The sequence below is a fragment of the Hoplias malabaricus genome, chromosome X2, assembly GCF_029633855.1.
Source record: "Hoplias malabaricus isolate fHopMal1 chromosome X2, fHopMal1.hap1, whole genome shotgun sequence".
NCBI lineage: Eukaryota > Metazoa > Chordata > Actinopteri > Characiformes > Erythrinidae > Hoplias > Hoplias malabaricus.
The window spans coordinates 53089275-53113274 of NC_089819.1; the positions used below are offsets into that span (position 1 = coordinate 53089275).

General features: G+C 44.1%; 3 protein-coding genes across 7 annotated transcripts in view; 1 reads left to right on the forward strand and 2 right to left on the reverse strand.

Annotated features, from left to right (window-relative positions):
• LOC136676958 (N-acetylgalactosamine-6-sulfatase-like) overlaps positions 1 to 12848 on the reverse strand; it is a 37461-nt gene extending 24613 nt beyond the window's left edge. Inside the window, exons 1-9 of one of the 2 annotated variants that reach the window (XM_066654275.1) lie at positions 12700 to 12848; positions 11181 to 11304; positions 9844 to 9918; positions 9194 to 9296; positions 8939 to 9082; positions 5113 to 5179; positions 4656 to 4783; positions 1965 to 2104; positions 1770 to 1873 (exon numbers count right to left, since the gene is read on the reverse strand). In XM_066654275.1, the coding sequence (XP_066510372.1) occupies positions 1770 to 1873; positions 1965 to 2104; positions 4656 to 4783; positions 5113 to 5179; positions 8939 to 9082; positions 9194 to 9296; positions 9844 to 9918; positions 11181 to 11304; positions 12700 to 12816 (1002 nt within the window). In that variant the 5' untranslated portion in view covers positions 12817 to 12848. Of the gene's footprint in view, positions 1 to 1769; positions 1874 to 1964; positions 2105 to 4655; positions 4784 to 5112; positions 5180 to 8938; positions 9083 to 9193; positions 9297 to 9843; positions 9919 to 11180; positions 11305 to 12699 lie in introns of those variants that run through there. The other variant, XM_066654276.1, reaches the window with a different exon arrangement.
• A 279-nt stretch (positions 12849 to 13127) lies between these two features.
• LOC136676670 (trafficking protein particle complex subunit 2-like protein) lies at positions 13128 to 16452 on the forward strand. Of its 2 annotated transcripts, none has more exons than XM_066653825.1 (5): positions 13128 to 13408; positions 14701 to 14873; positions 15347 to 15434; positions 15523 to 15602; positions 16275 to 16452. In XM_066653825.1, the coding sequence occupies exons 1-5, from the start codon at positions 13376 to 13378 to the stop codon at positions 16318 to 16320; spliced, it is 420 nt and encodes a 139-aa protein (XP_066509922.1). In that variant the 5' UTR covers positions 13128 to 13375; the 3' UTR covers positions 16321 to 16452. The 2 variants fall into 2 exon arrangements, with proteins under 2 accessions (XP_066509922.1, XP_066509921.1); XM_066653824.1 differs by lacking the exon at positions 13128 to 13408 and adding an exon at positions 13415 to 13604.
• LOC136676668 (polyadenylate-binding protein 2-B-like) lies at positions 16445 to 22948 on the reverse strand. 3 transcript variants are annotated; one of them, XM_066653822.1, is made up of 8 exons: positions 22642 to 22948; positions 21518 to 21629; positions 20660 to 20727; positions 19221 to 19327; positions 19056 to 19143; positions 18477 to 18607; positions 16900 to 16923; positions 16445 to 16787 (listed from the first exon to the last, which is right to left on the reverse strand). In XM_066653822.1, exons 1-8 carry the CDS (start codon positions 22705 to 22707, stop codon positions 16778 to 16780), a joined length of 606 nt encoding a protein of 201 aa, XP_066509919.1. In that variant the 5' UTR covers positions 22708 to 22948; the 3' UTR covers positions 16445 to 16777. The 3 variants fall into 3 exon arrangements, with proteins under 3 accessions (XP_066509919.1, XP_066509918.1, XP_066509920.1); XM_066653821.1 differs by having other exon boundaries at positions 16445 to 16923; positions 22642 to 22947; XM_066653823.1 differs by lacking the exon at positions 16900 to 16923 and having other exon boundaries at positions 22642 to 22946.
• Positions 22949 to 24000: the final 1052 nt, after the last annotated feature.

Here is a 24000-nt window from a genome sequence, read left to right on the forward strand (position 1 = left end):
GCAAGCGGATGACAAATGCCCTGCCTTTCTTGTCAGAGAGGTAGGCTCCAGTCTTCCAGAGCGTCCTCTGAGAGGCAGGATTGAATTACAATACCTGATGAGGCCATTAACACTGATTCAAACAGTCAAAAACAATTAAGAGGCTGTGGAGGGGATTACTGACTTTCACCAAACGCATTCACAACTGCGCTCAACTCGGTTAATCATTCCGCCGCCAGCGGCCAGGAGAGAGGCGTTCGAAGATCACAGGAAAGGTACACGTTAGCGGTGATCCCCTTAAACAATGCCACAATTCGTGCATTCGGTTTTGTCTTTAATAAACATCTATTATCACATACAGTCCTTTAACTACCAACACATGAAGAATACCATCCCAAAATAAATTAAACATGCTACTTGAAACTTGACTGGAGACTCTCTAAACCAGCGTTTCTCAAAGTGTGGAGAGCGCCCACCTAGTGGTGCGTGTAGGTATTGCAGGTGTGCTGCAAGGAAACTGAACGAACATGCATTTTTTTCCCTATAAGGCTTAATGTAGCTTGCCTGGAACCAAAACATACTTTTATTTGCAAACTTTCCATTCATTATCTGTAACCCTCATCCAGTTCAGGGTCGCGGGAAGGCGGGAATACACCCTGGAGGGGGCGCCAGTCCTTCACAGGGCAACACACACTCACACCTACGGACACTTTTGAGTCACCAATCCACCTACCAACGTGTGTTTTTGGACCGTGGGAGGAAACCAGAGCACCCGGAGGAAACCCACGTGGACACAGAGAGAACACACCACACTCCTCACAGACAGTCACCCGGAGGAAACCAACGCAGACACAGGGAAAACACATCACACTCCTCACAGACAGTCACCCGGAGGAAACCCATGCAGACACAGAGAGAACACACCACACTCCTCACAGACAGTCACCCGGAGGAAACCCACACAGACACAGGTAGAACACACCACACTCCTCACAGACAGTCACCTGGAGGAAACCCACGCAGACACAGGGAGAACACACCACACTCCTCAGAGACAGTCACCCGGAGGAAACCAACGCAGACACAGGGAAAACACACCACACTCCTCACAGACAGTCACCCGGAGGAAATAAAAGCGGCTTGTTTATAACTGTTAGGGAAACAGAGGAGGATCTGAGAGTTAGCAAACGTTAATATCAGCTGGCCCTGTGAAGGACTGGCGCCCCCTCCAGGGTGTATTCCCGCCTTGCGCCCAATGATTCCAGGTAGGCTCTGGACCCACCGCGACCTTGAACTGTATAAGGGTTACAGATAATGAATGAATGAATGAATAATATCAGCTGTGTTCAGGTCGTGAGAAAGCGCTTTAAACAAGCAGCAAGTTAACGTTACTCTCTGGCCTCGTCCCAAACTGTAGTATGTAAAGTTCTATAGTGCGTTGTTTGGGACACAGCCTCACTCTCTAACGTTAATGTTAATCAAATACTGTTCCACATCACTACTAATGCAGTATTTTACTGTCTTGTCTACACAGGAATCAGCTTATACCTATCTGATGTTTTGGGAATGGGGCTTGGACTCAGCAAATATTGTATTACCATTTTTTGGGGCACGGAAATTCCCCTTCGTCTGAGGTAGGGGAAGATAGAAAAAGTGTGAGAACCACTGCTCTAAACCCTTCAAAACCAAGTGTCTGTTTATTGTTCCCCAGTTGAATTCCTCACTCTTTAAACCCCAGGCGTATTATTCAGTCCAGCTACAGAGAAAGCTTCATTGACGGAGATTCGTACCGTTCCTGCAGGGATTCGCCCAGGCCACCAGGCGATAGCAGGCTCCCTCATCCCTCCTTCAAACGTTGTCTCCTTCCCGCACAAAAACGGACCATTACTGCCACCTTGGAACGACATGGAACACAAAACAGGTCTAAATCCCATTTAAAACCTGGGTTTACATTAGGTCCTGGTTTAGTTTAAAGGTTTCCTCACTTTGCTGTGGTCCAGACATCACTGCAGCACCGTTGTCAGAAGTGAAGAACACAAATGTGTTTTTATCGATGCCCAGTTTGATCAGGAAGGACAAAATCTGCCCCACGCTGTAGTCCAGCTCCATCACAGCATCACCATAGCTACAGGACACAGCATCACACACACACACACACACACACACACAAAAGGCTATCACTGTCAGCTCAACCTAAATGCAGTCAATAAACCGAGATAGATTTGGTGCTAAAATTGTTGCTGTGTAGTGTATTTCCATCCATTTTTAACAATAAAAGCTTATCCATGAATCTGCTGTTTTAAAAATAATGATTATACTGTAAAATAGCATAATTTGTCCTTTCACATAGTTATAACAAAATGCTCTAGACATTTTAAGCCATAGACAGTGACTGGTTACTTAGTGTTTTAGCGTTTTAGCCTTGAGATGAATCACCCCTGAAGTACGACTCATTTGTGAATGATATTTTCATGCCGTACAGTTCTCTCAGTCAATACACACACACATACACACACTATACAGAGCTCTAATAACTACAGACCTGTGAAAATGAAGATCTCTGATGGCCACAATCACTCACACAGTCTGTAATCTGTGTTTATTTCAGTGTAAACACTGACCCTATGCAGTGTGGGTAATATGACATGTATAACATGACACACACATCGCTGTAAATGAAGATCCTTCTTGAAATAAATGGAGGAATTGGCCCTGAAATAGAGAGATCCTCAGAGAGGTGTGAGATAGCTCTAAGTGCTATAAGCATGATCCTTCTTTCTGCAGAAAATATCTCTGGGGCCTGAACCACTCCTCTGTCAACACAAACCTCATTTGGCATTCTGAAGAAACGCCTGCTTAGTGAGGTCTGACTCAGTGTGAGGAATACTAAAGACACACACACACACACACCAGTTGTGCAGTCCTTCCCCTCAGCCCAACCACAGGGCTGCCAAAAATCAACATTTAATTAAACTGTAATTTGCATTGGAAAACAGGGGTGTTCACTTAATTACCAAATACTTCCTGAGTTCCTCTCCTGCGTCTGATTTTGTTATGTATGAAATTACATCCGAATGACTGATGTAGGACTCGAATCCGGAGGACAGCTACCTTCTTTCACACCTGTCGAAGAGGTCAGCTTTAAGAATTAATCATAACCAGACAATACAGTGTTTCAAATTTAATATCATTCATTCATTCATTCATTCACTTCGGATTCATATTCCTTAATGTCTTCATCCTTTGGAGCCTATCTGGAACTATTGGGTTCAAGGCAGGAACTCACATCGGACAGGGCTCCAGTCCATCACAGGGCATCACACACTCACCCAGTTCATCACACGTTCACCCAGTCACTCACACCTGTAGGCAGTGTAACCCAACCAAGCCATCTACCGATATGGGTTTTTGGATTATGGGAGGAAACCGGAGCACCCAGTGGAAACCCACGCAGACACAGGGAGAACACACCACACTCCTCACAGACAGTCACCCGGAGGAAACCCACGCAGACACAGGGAGAACACACCACACTCCTCACAGACAGTCACCCGGAGGAAACCCTCGCAGACACAGAGAGAACACACCACACTCCTCACAGACAGTCACCCGGAGGAAACCCTCGCAGACACAGAGAGAACACACCACACTCCTCACAGACAGTCACCCGGAGGAAATCCACGCAGACACAGGGAGAACACACCACGCTCCTCACAGACAGTCACCCGGAGGAAATTCACGCAGACACAGGGAGAACACACCACACTCCTCACAGACAGTCACCCGGAGGAAACCCACGCAGACACAGAGAGAACACACCACACTCCTCACCGACAGTCACCCGGAGGAAACCCACGCAGACACAGGGAGAACACACCACACTCCTCACAGACAGTCACCCGGAGGAAACCCACGCAGACACAGAGAGAACACACCACACTCCTCACAGACAGTCACCCAGAGGAAACCCACGCAGACACAGGGAGGACACACCACACTCCTCACAGACAGTCACCCGGAGGAAACCCACGCAGACACAGGGAGAACACACCACACTCCTCACCGACAGTCACCCGGAGGAAACCCACGCAGACACAGGGAGAACACACCACACTCCTCACAGACAGTCACCCGGAGGAAACCCACGCAGACACAGAGAGAACACACCACACTCCTCACAGACAGTCACCCAGAGGAAACCCACGCAGACACAGGGAGGACACACCACACTCCTCACAGACAGTCACCCGGAGGAAACCCACGCAGACACAGGGAGAACACACCACACTCCTCACAGACAGTCACCCGGAGGAAACCCACGCAGACACAGGGAGAACACACCAATCTCCTCAAAAACAGTGACTTGAGGTGAGAATTCAGTTAGTTGAATTCAGATCGGCGTGTGTTCGTTATCATTACATATTGTACAATGTATTGTATAGAATATAGCTTCTAAGTTGCTAACATACTATTGCAAATCCCATAGATGAGCTAGCAGAAACATCTTCTGAGTGCTTATTAACATTCAGGGCCCAAACTGAAGTTACGGCAAGCCACTAAATAATTTCAAATGATTCGTGATGAAGGCCAGTAATTGACTGAACTGGCTTTTTGAGATTAGACCAATCCAGCTCTTGTAAACACAGTGTATGCTTCACAAGTCGTTCTGATCTTACCGTCCTCGCTGGCTCTTTCCCAGGAAGTGTTCGGAGGCGTAGACCGGAGCGTGCGTGGCATCCGGAGCCCAGTAGAGGAAGAAAGGGTTCTGTGCCAGAGTCTGCTGCCGGATGAAGCTCAAACTTTCCTGGAACCAGAAACGAGAGGCAATATCATCTGCTATTATAACACAGAGTTTCAATCTCAGAAAACTTTCAGGGTGAATCTCCTGAGAGCATCACACTACACACAGTAGCAGAGTACCAGGATATAGTCTGGACACAGCTGAGCTTTAATACAAAAATAGATGAATAAAACCTCAAAATTCAATCCAAAGTTGAGCACAGTGCTCTTTCTAGCGGCGACGATGAATATCGCAGTTTCCTTTAGTTTCCACAACTGTTCCAAAACGAAATAATTATGTTTATGCTTTTGGATGAATCTATGATGTGGGAATCTGTGATCGGTTAAACTCACCTTCAAATAAATCTGGGTCAGGTTTGATTCCCCCGTTTTCACATTGATCTCAAATTCCTCATAATATCTGAAAAGCACACAGGGAAGATTGTGACTTTCAGGAGAAATCAGTCTCCAATCAGCTTCTGTAGTGTGCGTTGCTCACCTGAGAAAGAGAAGTACGAGAAGAAAACAAGCGGGCAGAGGCAACGTGAAGCCCCGGGCAATGTTAGCCTGGAACATTGTGAGTTACTATACCACCTGCCTAAGCACTGTTGCATTGAAACAATGGCGATGGCCTTTTTCAGCATGATAACCTGCCGTTCCACACTCCCAGATGTGTTCAGGAACCATTTAAGGAACATGGCAAGAGAACAAGGTTTTGACTTGACCTCCAAAGTTCCCCGATCTCAGTTCTACTGAACGTTTGTGGGATGTTTATTCAATCCATGGAGGCCCCACCTCACTTACAGAACTCGAAGGCTCACAGATACCACAGAGCACCTTGCGATGTCCATGCGTCGATGTGTCATTGCTGTTATGGCAGCGGTATTGGACCCTACACAATATCAGGCAGGTGTTTTTAATGTTATGGCTGATCAATATGAAGTCCACTGCGTATAGAATATAGCCTAGTATACATAGCACATGATCTACAGGGAAGTAAGAGTACGCAGAGTGTATCGAGTCCAACGCGGTGTACACGAGCGTATCTTAAAATGCAGCATATTTCATCACTCTTTTTTATGTTTCCAGCCCCAGTCTGAAGAGTGTGTGGTTCCGAAGAGTGATTAAGAATGAATTTAGTGAGGCACACACAGCGAGTCTCAGTAGAGTCGAGGTGTGTTATGAGCTGAAGCGTGTTGCTGCTTCGCCGGCTCGCATGCTCCGGCTGTTCCAGGTGTCCCAACACACCACACACACAACCTGTCGTCTCCAGGGTGTGTGTGTGTGTGTGTGTATGAGAGCTCGTCTGGCCGAGCTCAGGTACGCCACACTCATTAAATCCACTGCTAAGCACAAAAGTGGCACACTTGCTGGAGCCAATGACCCTGAATGAACATACGGTTGTTTTGGGAGAACAAACAGACAGAAAATTGGAGACCCAAACACAGCTGGTATAAACAGGAGTTTACAAAAAACAAAGCTAAATCTGATTAATTCAGAGAGGGAGCTGCCAGCTCGGTCCAGACAGTTAGGAGAAAAAATAGAGGTTACTGAATCCCAGTACATATTTACAGATGTCAGTGCTACCATTAGACTCTTGTATAAAGCCCTAATGGGACTGAAGCTGTTTTACCCAGGAAGATCTGCTATTCCACACTGATAGAGAATGTTCACAGACACAGAACGGACCGATTTTTCTTAGCTTTAATAGATTCTGGCTTTGTGATACACACCACAAACATATTCAAATTATTCATTCATTCATTATCTGTAGCCCTTATCCAGTTCAGGATCGCGGTGGGTCCGTGTTTTTGGACCGTGGGAGGTCCACACTTCACACTTCTCACAGACAGTCACCCAGAGGAAACCCACGCAGACACAGGGAGAACACACCACACTCCGCACAGAGAGTCACCCGGAGGACACCCACACAGACACAGAGAGAACACACCGCACTCCTCACAGACAGTCACCCAGAGGACACCCACGCAGACACAGGGAGAACACACCACACTCCTCACAGACAGTCACCCGGAGGACACCCACGCAGACACAGGGAGAACACACCACACTCCTCAGACAGTCACCCGGAGCGGGACTCGAACCCACAACCTCCAGGACCCTGGAGCTGTGACAGAGACACTACCTGCTGCACCATCGTGTCGCCCATATTCAAATTCAAATATCTGAATTAACCACATATATATTCCCCAGAGGAGGGAGGCTTGAAGTTTTCAAGGCATGGACATCACTAATAAAAAGGAGACAAAAAACCATCAAGCAGGACCCCTCTTTCTCAGACAGACAAGCTTTGCAGGATGAAACCTTGTCATGGACCATTTTTATTTATTATTATCATTGTCTTTCTTTCATTTATCTATTATGGAGTAAAAAAAACAGTCCACGTTTTCTGTTGAAACACTGGCACTTGTCCTTCACCTGACATTCAGCCCCTCATCATAAATGAGACAGTAATTACTCTTAGCAATTAGACACTGAACAGAGCTGGAACAACCAACATCTTTAGCACCACTCCGTCATAAAAGAGTTTTACAATCTTTATTCCCTCCGTTGATGACTCTCTTGCTTGAGAGTGAGATGTTTTATATTAGTTACGAAAGTCCAACGACTCTCCCTTTAACCTGCAGACACAGTTTCAGTTTTACACCTGTGTCCTGAACATTGATGCCATCGTTTTCTCTCGCCTTGACTCATTCAAATCATTTAAATGCATTTGTTTGAGGCTTTTTTCACGAAGCCAGGACGTCCAGCTATTGAACAAATATTTATTCGTGTCATATCTGTGATTTGAGGAGTGTGGTGTGTTCTCCCTGTGTCTGCGTGGGTTTCCTCCAGGTGACTGTCTGTGAGGAGTGTGGTGTGTTCTCCCTGTGTCTGCATGGGTTTCCTCCGGGTGACTGTCTGTGAGGAGTGTGGTGTGTTCTCCCTGTGTCTACGTGGGTTTCCTCCGGGTGACTGTCTGTGAGGAGTGTGGTGTGTTCTCCCTGTGTCTGCGTGGGTTTCCTCCAGGTGACTGTCTGTGAGGAGTGTGGTGTGTTCTCTCTGTGTCTGCGTGGGTTTCCTCCAGGTGACTGTCTGTGAGGAGTGTGGTGTGTTCTCTCTGTGTCTGCGTGGGTTTCCTCCGGGTGACTGTCTGTGAGGAGTGTGGTGTGTTCTCCCTGTGTCTGCGTGGGTTTCCTCTGGGTGACTGTCTGTGAGGAGTGTGGTGTGTTCTCCCTGTGTCTGCGTGGGTTTCCTTCGGGTGCTCCGGTTTCCTCCCACAGTCCAAAAACACACGTTGGTAGGTGGATTGGTGACTCAAAAGTGTCCGTAGGTGTGAGTGTGTGAGTGTGTGTGTTGCCCTGTGAAGGACTGGCGCCCCCTCCAGGGTGTAATCACACCTTGCGCCCAATGATTCCAGGTAGGCTCTGGACCCACCGCGACCCTGAACTGGATAAGGGTTACAGATAATGAATGAATGAATATCTGTGATTTGCTACAAAGTGTAAAACCTCTACATGTCGTGATGATCATTTTGGAGTGGTAGGATGTTTATTGTCATTTGAGAGATTTGTGAATTTAATCCAGAAGAAATCTGCAGTGTGTGTAGATTTAATAATATCATACCAACCCCCATGGAGTCATTTTAATCCTGTATGAGTCTGCAGTGTGTGTGTGTGTGTGTGTGTGTGTGTAGTGTTTACAGTCTGACAGCATTAAGTGTAATGTGTAGTAACTGAGGAATATAAACCAGTATAAATTTAGAATGTTTTTTACAGAACAACAGTAATAAGAGCAGCATGATTTTAATCCAGTATGAATGTGCAGTGTGCAGTGTGTGTGTGTGTGTGTGTGTGTGTGTGTGTGTAGACTTTACAGTCTGACAGTTCTAACCATGAAGTGAATGGTTTCCTGTAATTGACTGAACTCAGAGCTTATAGCTTTCAAACTGTGCCATCTATGGGAAATCTTGAGGAAATTACAGATACTTTATGCTGAACCAATTGGCCAATCAAATCCTGCAAATTACATCACACAGAGTCCACTGATAAAACTAATCAAGCTCCCACAGCGTGTAAGAAGCAATGATTGTGTTTTCGTGGCTCTGACAACTCAGAAAAATGTAATGGCAATGCAGGGGTCCAGGACCAAGACTGGGACACACAGGTGTAGATCATACCTTCCTATCATCTTGGAGTTGATGTAGACGGGGATGTTGGGACGGCCTGTATCGTTGTAGGGTCCGAAGTGACAGTTGGGAGATCCAAACCACTGATCGAAGCCATGCTCCAGGGGTAGGTACTGCTCTCTGTGCCCCAGGTGCCTGTGTGGGTGTTTAAGGGGTGGGACATTAGAAGACCGCCATCGCCGCCACCATCACTACAACATCACCACTGTGAGTGAACATTTATTTAAGCTGCAGCTTGTAGCCCACCATTTACCGATGATCTTGTTGACGTAGCCTTTTTTCTTCAGCATCTGAGGCAACAGGATCTCTTCTTTAGAAATTCCTCCCACTATCTCCTGCGGTGTGTAAGCTGTACAAGAGACACTTGTTTTATATTATTCATTCATTCATTATTATCTGTAACCGCTTATCCAATTCAGGGTCGCGGTGTGTCTCCTCACAGACAATCACCCGGAGGAAACCCACGCAGACACAGGGAGAACACACCACACTCCTCACAGACAGTCACCCAGAGGAAACCCACGCAGACACAGGGAGAACACACCACACTCCTCACAGACAGTCACCCGGAGGAAACCCACGCAGACACAGGGAGAACACACCACACTCCTCACAGACAGTCACCCGGAGGAAACCCACGCAAACACAGGGAGAACACACCACACTCCTCACAGACAGTCACCTGGAGGAAACCCACGCAAACACAGGGAGAACACACCACACTCCTCACAGACAGTCACCCAAACTGGGACTCGAACCCACAACCTCCAGGACCCTGGAGCTGTGCGACTGCGACACCTACCTGCCGCCTGTTTTATGTTATAGTAAGGCTAAACATTTTGAAAGCCATTGATGGTAAAAGATAAAGGTAACAGTAGAGCTATGATAGATCTTACCATTCCTGGCATGTGCGTTAGTGGTGTAGAATCCATTCCGAATCGGAAGTCTCCCAGTTAGCAGCGCGGCTCTGGCTGGGGAAAAGCAGGGACAGAGAAATGTGAGGAACTGGGAACAGGGGGATTGAAGGACCAAGGGAACAAGGACATTTCAGAGCCATTTCACTTCTAAGCCACAGAAAACCATAACACTCAGAGAAAATGAGGCAAATGCAAGGACATGGAATGTGCTACTCATCACGGAAAGCATCTGATGCATGAAGGAAACATATTACTACAGAGACCTGACAGTCCTTGTGAAATAGGACTTTGAATATCTAATGGAAAGGCAAAAACCTTCCTCAAGAGCAAATCTGAGTTGGGTTAAATTTACAAAATCAGCTGCAAATAAGCCTTTCGTTCCAGAGAGGAAGACAGAGCGAGATTGGAGGGAGGGGGGTGGAGGCAGGGGATCTTACACTGTGCTCTGTGATGAGAAGACCCTCGCCCTATCTGCTCCGTGATTAAAATTCTAATTAAGCTTCTGAGGAAGTTTCTCTAATACCGTCTCGACGGCGTTAATACAAACCACCAGGTGCAGAGCCTTCCTCCAGGGCCTCCATCGCACTCTTCCAGATTAACTATCGATTAAGCCTTATTTGCTTAAATATTAATTAGAAGTGAGAAGGGTCTAACAGTACGTTTTCTGCATAACACATTTGTTCAGATTCCCAAATTATGTATAATTTGCATATATCAGTAGTGTGAGTATTACACACATTAGCATAATGAGCTCTATCTTCTTGCCACTCAATGCCTGCGGTTCTCACATAGGAGTGTGTGTGTGTGTTTAACTGACCAAGGCCAGGGCTGGAGGACGCTTTCCAGACAATGTAATTTTAAATCGAAATCTCTCCCCAATGTCAGACTAATGCTGAAAATGCTTCTAAGATACTGCAACAGCTACTGTCCTTTACCGAATAAAAATATACATACCACCATACTAATGATTTAATGGTGGCATTAATGAGATCAGGTACTGGTGTTGGATGATTAGTTCTGGATTATATACACCACTCTAATTAATTCCTAAAGGTAGTGGATCAAGCTCCATCACAGAGAACACAATTCCACTGCTCCAAGTTTTACACCCCTCTAGGCCACACTTGGCATTGGGGCCAAAGCTCATGTGCAGCTGCTTCCGAGTGTCCCATTCAATATGGCAGTGTTTATCTATTGCTTTTCTATTCAACACCCGTGTCAGTAATGGATGCAAACGAGTTGTCTAATTAGAAGGGTCTTATATGGTGAATATAGAGTGGATAGCGTATGTATAGAACATCAGTGCAGACACGTACATGGAGAACAGAGTGGGTTTGCAGTGTAGAAGTTGGGGAAAAGCATCCCCTGAGCAGCCATCATGTCCAGGTTTTGGGTCTCTTTAGAGGGCTGACCAAACACCCCCAGATCACCCCATCCCATCTGAATAAAAAAAAATATCAAACTTAAAAAAATCATACTAAATATGCAAATGAGGGTATACCCCTGGGGGGTGTTCCACAAATTACGATTTCTCAGTTTACACAGATAACTCAAGTCCAAAGTCAAGCTTCTCCAATAAGAACCGAGATGATGGAGATTCCTACTGGACAATTCTCAACTTTGAGCTTAAGTTAGTTGACTAACCGAGAAATCCCGCTTCGTGGAACACCCCCATAGCCAAACAAAGTAGAAATCCTCTACACAGAACACACCCCTGTCGTTAGGCACAATTTCTGTTTATGTGCTGAGTACTACAGTTATTACACTCTTTATTCTTGATGGTTTTCTTAGGGTGACCAGATCTGGGATGGTGGAAAAGAACAGCATTTGTGAAGTTCTGCCCGGACGTTTTTTTTTAAGTCTAAAAAAGAGGACATGTCCGGGCAAAAGAAGACGTCTGGACACACTAGTTTTCTACCATATTAAACTCTGCAAATCAATAAGGACTACGTTGAATAATTCAAAATGTTAAGTAAATCATTTAGAGAGATCACTAAATCTAGGGTGACCAGACGTCCTCTTTTACCCGGACATGTCCTCTTTTTTAGACTTTAAAAAAACGTCCGGCATTTTGTTTTTCTAGAGCTTACATAGAACTTCGAGAAGTTTCGTTCACAAACTAGTCCCGCCCTCCCCTACTCCGATTGGTTCGCTTGAGTGAGAAGGGGGCGTGGTGAAGTAGCCTAAAATCTTCTGATTGGACGGTCTGACTGTAGAGCTACCGTTATTGGTCGATAACCTTCTCTGTAAACATTTAATTGGTCAGTCTGCACGTCAGTAGTCCTTGTTTACCTCAGGCAAAGCTCATGTACCCACCCTCATCTCGAGCAGCTATGCCGGAACGTAAATATAAGTTCTCGGATGAATTTAAAAAGAATTCCCCATATGTTCTGTAGCAAATAGAGGTGTAAAGGACCTAAAAGGACACATAGGTTTAGCTAAGTATACAACGGCAGCGAGAGCCCCCCCCCAGAAGTGTCCTCTTTTTCACCTCTGGTCACGCTACTAAATCTAAATATATGATTTCATTTTTTAAGACAGGAAAAATGTTTTTACTAAACTAACTCGCATTTAGTCGCAATTCATAAGGGAAATAAACATTTGAATGCCTGTCTACAGCTACAAGGGAGTTGCAAAATAAATAAATAAAACAACTTCTTTAAAAGTGAAATAAATCAATGTGTTCAAAAGTGTGAATTAAATGAAGTCAATTTCGCAGCATGGGTCTGAACTAAAACAGAAGCAACTGCTGTAAATGAACTTGTCAAAAGTTTAAATACTTTTTAAAACAAGGATGCAGAGAAAGAAGAAGTGACTATTTAAGTGAAGACTTACATCGTCCATGAGCATGATGATGATGTTTGGAGTCGAAACATCGCGGCTATCAGTGGCTGGAAGCAAGCACCAAACCCAATAAAGAACGAACGTATATATAATCCCCTTCATTTCCATATCATTTCATTACATTTCCACTTTCAGCTGCACGTCACATGCCTCTCTCACTTTGAGGAAGTGCACACAGCAGCACCCTATGCGTGTGAGTCAACGGCTGTATCCCAAACTGCTCCCTTCTCCCTACATAGTGCACTACGTGTGTAATTAAATGATAACTACACTTCCAGCCAACGCTTGCTGAGTACTTTAGAGTACATGAGTAGACTTTGATTTCTCCATGGGTTGAAACCGCCCGCAAAAGGATTCCCTCCAGCGCCAATGATGAGACTAGGATGGGTTAAATTTACATAAGGTAGTGCGTAGGGAGGCATTTGGAATTCAGCAACGGTTAAGGACTTCGTCAAAAGCTGCTTGTTCACTACTAGAGGCTTAAATAGCTACATATTATAGTCTCTGCTTTTCAACACAGAAGCAGAATTAGTAGTTCGTGTCGGCTAAAAATAATAAAGCAGATAAAAGCGAGAAAGAAAGAGCTAGAAAAGGGAAGAAAAAAAGTCGTACACGTCACTGCTACGTCACAATAGGCGGGCTTTGTGGAGGACGTCACTGTCTAAAGATGGCGGTGTGTGTAGCGGTGATAGCGAAGGAGGTAAATACAGAAATATCTTGTTTTTACCTTTGTTTCTGGTTGAAAGCTTGAGTTTAGCCGATGGGGGACATTTTATAAGATACACCTCTCAACGGTGTTTGAGGTCACGGGGTTTATTATGGAGATTAATGGCGTTAAAACTGAGCAGGGGCTCAGCAAATACCTCCTAGATTCGGAAGTTAATGAAATGTATTTGGTAATTCGGCTTTTCTTGCATCATTGCCGTTTATTATGGTGTACTATGCTGTTCTCTGCCCTGAGGAGCTCAGTTGTGTTGTGTTTTATCGGCTTTGTTTGGAACTGATTACAACAATCCAACGCTAACAATATCACAGCTTTTAGAGGTTTAACGATATGATTTGGTATCGATACCAGGTTCATTTTTTACCCCTTTTCACAGAGCAGGTGTGATGTGGTGGTGGATCATTCTCAGCGCTGCAGTGACACTGACGTGGTGGTGGTGTGTTAGTGTGTGTTGTGCTGGTGTAGAGTGGATCAGACACAGCAGTGCTGCTGGAGTTTTTAAACCCTGTGTCCACTCTCTGTCCACTCTGTGAGACACTCCTCCCTCGTTGGTCCACCTTGTAGATGTAGAGTCAGAGACAGTAGCTCATCTGTCGCTGCACAGTGTGTGTCGGCCGTCCTCTAGTCCTTCATCAGTGACACAGGACGCTGTCGGCTGGATGTTTTCGGTCGGTGGACTGTTCTCAGAGGGGTTTAAAAACTCCAGCAGCACTGCTGTGTCTGATCCACTCTACACCAGCACAACACACACTAACACACCACCACCACGTCAGTGTCACTGCAGCGCTGAGAATGATCCACCACCACGCCACACCTGCTCTGAGGGGGTCCAGACCATTGAAGAGCAGATTGAACAGGTACAGGGTGGCAGTGAATGTAGGGTATTAGTGTATAACACTTTTATTTGGCTCGGCAACATATTACCATAGGGTTGCTGTCAGGACATTTTAATTTTATTTTGTTCCAACACAACAGGAGGTCACATGATCAGTTGTTTTACTGAGATCAACTAATTAAAGGAGGGAAATCAGATGTGCTCTGGCCTGAATGGGTTAAAAGCGCCCCTTTCCAGATAAAATTCCCCATCCCTGCACTGTAGCATTTAAATTGTTTGGCTGAGAATTCCTAACCAGGTTAACAACCGGTGTGTGCTTTAGGTTTTCGGTTCATAAGCCCATAACATTCCCTTTAAGAACCTGAACTTGAGCAGAGTATGGTGTAACTATGTTTACTGTTAACGTTGTGTTTCTGCGACGCTCCCTCGACAGAATTATCCTCTGTACATACGGAGCGTCCCCACGCAGAGCGAGCTGAAGTTCCACTACACAGTGCACACCTCTCTGGATGTGGTGGAGGAGAAGATCTCGACAGTGGGAAAAGCCATGTCTGAGCAAAGAGAGCTGTATTTGGGTCTGCTGTATCCAACAGAGGACTACAGAGTGTATCCTTCAAATGAAGAACCCTGTAGCCTTTAAAATCTATTGTCATCTTTCGGCTGATTGTCACTGGAATCACATTAGAGCTGTTTTTACTTAAGGATTTACACATTTTCCCAAAAATGCTAATGTAAAGCATAAATATCTCCAACTTTAACTGTATCAGTGAACACTTATTTTGCACTTTTCCAAATAAATAGAAAAAAAGGAAAAATATTTCTATAAAATACACGTGTATAAATTAAAATCAGAACAAAACAATATCAACACAACAACAAAGGCTAGTTGTAGGCATATAAATGTATGTTAAGCCTTCTTTTAAACAACTCCCGAGACCCCAGCAAGTCTAATGTCAGACTATTCCGGGACCTCAGGGGCGCAGGGACTCCTGAAGGCATACGGTGGATTTGTTCACGTCCGTCGGCCACTGCTGTTGTGTTAGACGAGAAAAGGCAGGCAGTGTCCTTAACTGAAACAGATACGGTTACGTGACAAACTCCAAAGTCAAGTTTGTGATTGTCGTAGACTCGTCCAACACGTCGCTGAGAGACAACGAGATACGAAGTGTAAGTTTACCTCCCCAAACTTACTCCTTGAAATAGTGCTGAGTAATCCTGGATCAGTCGCATCTAACCGGTCAGTGTCTCACCGCAGATGTTCAGAAAACTGCACAACTCCTTCACAGACGTCATGTGCAATCCCTTCTACAACCCTGGAGATCCGATTCAGTCAAAGTAAGACCTGCTGTGAATCTTCACAACTATTCACTTTGTCCAGTCCACTCACCGTACAGGAGCGCGTTGTACAGGGTGGACTATTTATATGGATACACCTTAATAAAGTGGTAATGGTTGGTGATATTAACTTCCTGTTTGTGGCAAATTAGTATATGGGAGGGGGGAAACTTTTCAAGATGGGTAGTGACCATGGCGGCCATTTTGAAGTCGGCCATTTTGGATCTAACTTTTTTTTTTTCCCCCAATGGGAAGAGGGTCATGTGACACATCAAACTTATTGGGAATTTCACAAGAAAAACAATGGTGTGCTTGGTTTTAACGTAACTTTATTCTTTCATGAGTTATTTACAAGCTTCTGACCATTTATAAAATGTGTTCAAAGTGCTGCCCATTGTCAATGCAACCCTCTTCCCCCACTGATAGGAATGCTAGCACAGGCTTCCGTGCTGAGAATGATTCTCTACCAAAAATAATACCAGCCCTAACCAGTAATGAAGATGCAAAATGCAAATGAGCCTTTAATTAATCACTGAATGTATTTTGTGAGCCCCCTGACCCATCATGTCTTTTGCATGCCTTGATTTATCCAATAAGCACAGTAGCAAAACAACCACAGGCGCCCAAGTACAGATTCATTCTCTAACTTTGCTGTTTTCATTCTTCTTCTAGGGCCTTTGACAGCATGGTGTCAGCGATGATGGTGCAAGCTTCCTAAAGTGATTCCTACTTTATTGTAAATACAGCAGCTTCCGTGTCCCTCGCTGCATCGTGTCCTGTGTGTATATGCTTGTATATAACAATCTTTTCAATGAATACATTAAAAATATTGACTCAATACAGCCAAAAGAAAAGTTCATTTATTTATTTTTCTTCATCAGATTCATTCACTTATTTACATTAAACAATAACCAGAGAGAATACAAAATGAAACTAAACACTGAAATTCAGAGGCAAAGCCAGCCTCCAACAGACCAGTCAAGTTTAAAGAAAGTAGATCAATAAAAATACAAATAAAATGGCAACAGTCCATTCGTGTAAACCAAGTCTTCTGCATTGATATACGTTCAGGCTTGACGTCCAACAAAAGAGGAAGCTAGACCCAAAATATGTACTTAACCGTACCATGGCCGTTTGTGTTTGAGAGAGACCCATCCAGGGAAGCGCTGTGATGCTCAGTAGCACCTAGAAGTGCCGAGGTGAACACGAAAAAGGAAAGAAATGAACAAACAAGAAAAGAAATAAAATAAAAACAAACAAAAAAACAAACTCTTCTTTCTGTCAGTAAGGAACACACCACGGCTGGGGTCTTCCACCTCCCCTGAAAAAGGTCAGCAAGTCTATTTTCACAGGAGCAACACGTAGCAGATGCATTTTTAATCTCACTGGTAAAGAGTGTGGTTCTACGCTCCAAAACCTGTGCAAATTATTTTTCTACATGACATTTTCTATCCTTGCTCTTAAAACTGATATGTAAACAGTATTCAAGCCTTGATCAAAAGGCAAACAGCTGAAACAACTTCTATGTTAAAGGCTCAGCAGCAGCTCTATGAATGTGTCACAAATAAATACAGTGGTTGAGTTCCTAACTTGTGTTTATTGAGAGTCAGAAAACATGTTATTTCTTACTAATTGAAGGAATAAGGTTTAAAAGACCGTTGCCCCCCCCCAACGGTGTTGGGAAACTCTAATAGGCGTCTTGCCTGTGACGTAGATGGTGGACAACACTCTAGAAGCTGCACTTAATTTAATGCAAAATGACGAAAAGGTGTGTTGTTTTTGGCTGCAATCATTCAATGTACAGTGGGACATCTGTGAACAAATGGCCCAAAGATCCCAAAATATCCAGAAAATGGACTAAATTTGTCCACTTTAAACGGGCACTTTGGAAAGGACCATCCGCTCACTCCGTTATCTGTAGCTCATTTCACTGGCGCTTTTCCAACAATATGGGCATGTAAGGACACCAACGAAAGGTGTTCAAGAGCCTCTGTAACATGGAGGTAAACAGGGTAAGGACACTCACTTCGCCTGTTTTAGTTGGTGTTAGTTAACGTTAGCTTGACTCGCTAAACTCGGTGCTCAGATTATACTCGGCTACGTAGCTGCATTACGGAGGTTTATAGTGTCGGAGGAATTCGAGTTCGACTTCGATCACATTTACAAGAATAACGGTACCTCTACATTTGAGTTTAGCTTATTGCTAGGCTATTGTCATGAATAATGTTGGTTATTTAGCTAGATACTGTCATAACAGTCAGTCATAACGGTGTTTTACCGCGGCGTTGTTCGGCTGTTGTCCACCAGTGACGTCACGGTCGCGTTCGAGAATTTCCGTAGAGAGCTCGGGTTTTTCCGTCAATTTAATAAAATTGTCAGTTTTAAAGCAAATTAAGCTGCTATTTTCATTTTAATTCATACTTATATCTGTCAGTAACTACAATAATGTGGAATATTCATGGAGGTCCATTAAGGTAATGCTAACCTGCCACAGACAGAACAGCAGACGACCTGTAACCCGATCAATTTTTGTCACTTTTGACTGCTACAGCCATCTGACAACGTTTACGAACAGATAGTAAACACAGAGCATTTCTCTACACGAACACGCCCTGACCTTCGTAAAACAGTGAGAGGACTTACGACGTACGCAGAGCAACAGGCGGACTACAGTCTAACATCTGAACTACAGAGCGCCCCCTGTATGGCCAGTGGAGTTGATCAAATGGACGAAGGGTAGAAACAAGGTCATTTTTAAACGTCTATTATCAGTTTGAGATCTGTCCAACAGACTTTTGCTTAAACCGATGTGATACAAAGCCACAGAAGCTATATACAGTACACGCAAAATAAGAGCAGCAGTGAAGCACTGACCGGGTAAATCCGCGAAACCTGCCGTTGTTAAACCTGGAGCCGCGGAAAACTCGTCCTCTGAAGCGTCCGCCTCGCAGGAAGCCCCGGTCTGTGCTGCTGATGCCTGGCATGTTGGTCCTTTTGGGAGATACCTGTGACCAAAATGCACAATGCTAGTATTTCCAGTATTTCTATTAAGATAAAGATATGTATGGATTTATAGAATGCCATCAGAAGCCCCTGATTTAATTCTGCACGCTCAGCGCTCTCATGGGAGACACCTGTCCTTACGTAAGCAGCATTTTTCATTAGAGCTGACACTTTAGATGCGTGGACAGATGCTTTGAAAGCAATGAGCTCGTCATCATGTGACACAGATGTCGGCAGCTATGAAGAGCACATGTAAAACAACGGCCGTTTGAGGGCCATTTAAGCAGGTTTTCTTCACGTATTTCTAACTGACACTGGGTGTAAGGGTCTGTGTGGCCCTTGGTTTGGTACAAGTTCCTACAAAAATGTATCTGTTATAAGAGCAATCATCCAATAATTAATCAGAGCTGAACAGCAGCCTCCTAATTATTAAAAAGACTCCTCTCTCACCTTAATGACCCGTCCTCTAAATAAGGTTTCGTCTAGAGCCATGGCTGTCCTCACCGACTCTCGATCAGAAAACTCAATGTAGGCAAAGCTGAGGAACAGAGAAGAATGTGGATTTATAAATCAGTCACTGTGCTGAAGTAGAGGGGGTGAAGTAAGTGCCCTCACCCTTTCGGATGACCGGTGAATTTGTCGCACAGGATGGTGACTCTGTTCACGTGGCCGCAGCCGTTAAAGTGGATCTCCAACTCGTCGGCGGTTGTCCCATAATCCACCTGGTTCCAATCAAAACAGAGTTCACTGCAGTAAGGTCATGTGGGACAAACAAGACAGTCGAACCTCACTGACCACTGTCCCTTCTGTGAGGAACCTCTTGATGACCCTTCGCAGTACATTAAGGCACTAGAACCCTATCTAGAAGGTAAATGCTCTTTAAAACTAGTTGTCTGTCTTACACAGTCAAGGCAGCACATACAGGGGTTAGACAATGAAAGTGAAACCCCTGTCATTGTAGTGTGGGAGGATTCATGGCTAAATTGGAGCAGCCTGGTGTCCAATCTTCATTAACTGTACATTGCACCAGTAAGACCATGTGCATCCAATGGTTCAAACACTGTGTCCTGAAGGCGGTGCCGTGTATCAGGACGACAATGCACCAATACACACAGCGAGACTGGTGAAAGACTGGTTTGATGAACATGAAAGTGAAGTTGAACATCTCCCATGGCCTGCACAGTCACCAGATCTAAATATTATTGAGACACTTTGGGGTGTTTTGGAGGAGCGAGTCAGGAAACGTTTTCCTCCACCAGCATCACGTAGAGACCTGGCCACTATCCTGCAAGAAGAATGGCTTCAAATCCCTCTGACCACTGTGCAGGACTTGCGTACGTCATTCCCAAGACCAACTGACGCTGTATCGGCCGCAAAAGGAGGCCCTTCACCGTACTAATAAATTACTGTGGTCTAAAACCAGGTGTTTCACTTTCATTGTCCAACTCCTGTACATCTTGAGACACAAGACGACGAACCCCGTCTTTTCCGAACATCTGCTAACACAAACCACTGGACAGCTTTACACATCTGGAAGAGAGGGCCAAGTCTCCAGTCTTCTCCGTCTTATGGTAACATTCAGAACCTCTCTCCGGCTAACACCATGCTATCACCTGCATAATCTGGCATCATCATCAACTAATCAAATACCTGTTTGGCTCTAGTAGTCCAAATAAACTGCGTAAACAGAAAAGCTGGTGAGATGCGAGGAGACTAACGCTCGCTGGATACAGGGCTGGTGTGAACGCTGTTCTCTGTGGAATTGGTTTCTGATTGGAGTTGATGCTGTGGGACAAATAAAACTAAAAGGGAGCAACCAGCTCCAGCATAAAAACATTTTATTCTGCTTTCTAGGCCTTTACCCTCTAGGGATGCACACAGTCCTTGAAAACCAAACTGATCTACATTCAGCTCCAACGTGTCTCCAACGTCTCTCAAAACACCTGCTGGGCTTTCAGCGTGATCAGGTTTTTACATTCAGTCTTTTCAAAGTCAGATACGCAGTGTAACAGCTTATGAGGTGTAGAAGAGGAAAAATCTGGTACAAGGCTTACGTTCCCCACGTAGACAGATCTGTTGTCAGCATCTATTCTCTCCTCGTGAGTCATACTGTAGAAAAGTCCTGGGAAAACACACACAAACCCTGTTTAATTTGAATTTGACAGACATCAGCAACTGCACACAGGGGCCAGCAGATACAGTCAATACATGATTACACTCCTCACCCGTCTCTCAGAAGCTGAGGGTGGCTAAAAATACAACACTATAATACATTAAATCATGTGTACCCCTGTATTTAGGAGGATCCATCAAAATGTAAAGTCTGATATACTGCCATTTGCACATAGTTCAATGCAAATCTATAAGCTGTGTGTTTAGGTAATGAACCTAAACCAAATAGCGGCAAAGAAAAAAGGTTTATCTGATTTATAAATGCAGTAAAATTACTGGATGGTACTCCATCCAGAGCGCAATAAAAAAAACCCAGAAAAATTTAAGAATGAAAATCAAAAGAAAAACATAAAACCTGGCAAAAGATAAGTGAATAATAACCTCACCGTGAATGTACCGTGTTACTCTGCTGACAGCAGGTAGTCTGTGGTTAGCAGAGACTTTCCATAACTGTTCTAAACCTATTTTTATACCATCTGCAGTTTTCCAGCAGCTAATAAGTACTCAAACTCACAGCACATGCACAAAACACTCTACTTTATCACAATAGCACACTGGCCACCTCCACCCGAGACACTATGAAGGTTAAGGTCTGCCAGTAAAAGACAGTCTCTCTCTCTCTCTCCTGACAGCAGTGTGTTTAGCTGAGAGCGTGCTGCAGGCTGCTGCCGGAGCACGGCTCATTGGGCAGCGATGAGGCCAGCAGAAGGGCTCAGGTGTTATCCAGCTGATCAGCTCACCTGCCTGAGGGTTGTAGAGGAGCTGCTGTCTCTCTCCTCTGTACTGCACCTCTCTCAGCTTCTCTGCCTCCTCCTCCATCTCCATCACACGTGCTTTAATGGCCTCCAGCTCCTGGAGGAGGGAAAAGACAGGAACGAGTCCACAGTGCAAGCACAGACAGCTTGGCAAGTGGAGTCTTATACATATAGAGTGTGTTAGTCGTCACTGTTGGAACAAAACCTTGTATTCCCATTTGATGTTTTAAACTTATGTTTTATGATTATTATTTATATTAATACTTTGATGAATGAACAAACACAGCGATAGTGTGTTTTGCAGGAATCATGATTAACCTGATTTTCTGAATTTCACCTCAAAATACTCTAAATGACTTTATACACCAATCACACACTTTATAAAATATAAGTGGGGTTTGCTTTTAAACTAAAAGCTAAGGTGAACATAGGTTTAAAAGATAGGTTTATAAAAAAATTAATCTGAACACTATTAAAAAATATCTCTTGGGTGAGTCTTACTAAACTCCCTATTCCCTACATAGGGCGCTTGATATCAATACAAACACTTGCCCCTGAAACCAAAAAAACGGCCAAGAACTTTAACAAAACACCAACCAGAGACTTAGCTACTCCAAGCTGGAAATAAAGTGCGCAGTCTAGGTTTATAAGTCAGTGTTCCTGAGCTCACTCTGTGCACTATACAGGGAGCGAGGGCTCATTTGAGATACAGCCATCGGTTACGTCACATTAAACCGCCATTTTGAACTAATTCGCAAAGTCTAGGGCTGAATCTTAATTGGCACCCGACTCCTTACGTGGTGCACTACAAACAAGTCACAAAAGCATGAATAATTTACACCAAACAGTGCATGGCCTGTTTAATAGTGTGAACAGAAGGCTATGGCTGAATCCTGAATGTATCTTTTGGACACTTCATAAACGTTACGAACACTGAAATCATGTTTTCTTCATGATTTATGAAGTATACACTACAGCGGAAGTAGGGTGCGATTTGAGACTCGGCCCAGGAGTAAACCAACGTTCTCCTTTTTCAGAAGAAAATTTAATACGGCTCCGAGCTTCACCTTCACAAAGTTCACCCTCAGTAAAGCCGTTCAGCAACTTACTGGATCCTCCGAGAACTGGTTCCCTGTGTTTAGAGCTCCTTTAATGTCGTATATCTTCTCCGCCATGTCGATGAACAACACGGACTCCTCCACTCATTCCACCCTTTTCCCCTCGCGTCTTCAGGAAACTCAGGGCCAGAGACTCTCACAAACACTGTTTATGCTCTTCCACAGGTCTTAAACCCCCGAACTAACTCAGAAGTGGTAAATTAATGGCGATATATTTGATTACAATCTGAAGAGAACGTGTCCTTGTTCACGTTTGACCCAAACCATATTCACGGAGCAAGGGAGGGGGCTTTAATCAACAATCAACTCACCTGCAGGTCAGGTGACCCCTAAAAACCTGGATAAAATCAGTTGGTTTACATTTTACATTATTGGAATTATTTTTTGTGTTCACAAGTGTTCATGAAACTACACAATTAAATAGTTAAAGGGCCTATATCTTTCATGTTTTATTATCCATCACTAAGTCCACTTATAGAATCTTGTGTACAAAATTCTATAAGTGCTTACGTTTGGGCATGAGCTTTGCCTGACGTAAACAAGGACTACTGACGTGCAGACTGACCAATTAAATGTTTACAGAGAAGGTTATCGACCAATAACGGTAGCTCTACAGTCAGACCGTCCAATCAGAAGATTTTAGGCTGCTTCACCACGCCCCCTTCTCACTCAAGCGAACCAATCGGAGTAGGGGAGGGCGGGACTAGTTTGTGAAGGAAACTTCTCGAAGTTCTATGTAAGCTCTAGAAAAACAAAATGCCGGACGTTTGTGAAATTCCGCCGGACGTTTTTTTAAGTCTAAAAAAGAGGACATGTCCGGGTAAAAGAGGACGTCTGGTCACCGTAGTGTTTATGTGGTCCTCATGTGGCAAGGAGTGAATGTGGGCCAGGCATGTAATTCTTTGTAAACACTTGTTTACGGTGTTTTTCTGTTACAGCGACGTCTGGCTGCCATTAAAGCTATGAACGCCTCAATCCACACACATCAGTTTCAACCGCTCTAGGTGTTGAATAAAAATGTACATATTGTTATATCTTTAAAATCCAATTGCTGTAAATTTACAACTTTTTAAAATGTATTTTTATTTTTTTATATTGTCAGTGGCTTCAGATAAATGTGAAAAATTAAATATGAATGTCTTCCTACCATTATCACTGCTTCATGAACTCTTTGAATGATTGTGATCATATTCTAGTCCATCTTCAGTGATGGTGCTCTTCACTGAACTCATGAAAATGACCATATTTCCAGAACAATTATTAGATTATACAGTAATTAATATTTATTGGGAATGTATTTTTCTTTTGAAAATCTAACTCAAATGTTTGTAGGGATTTTAAACTAAAAGC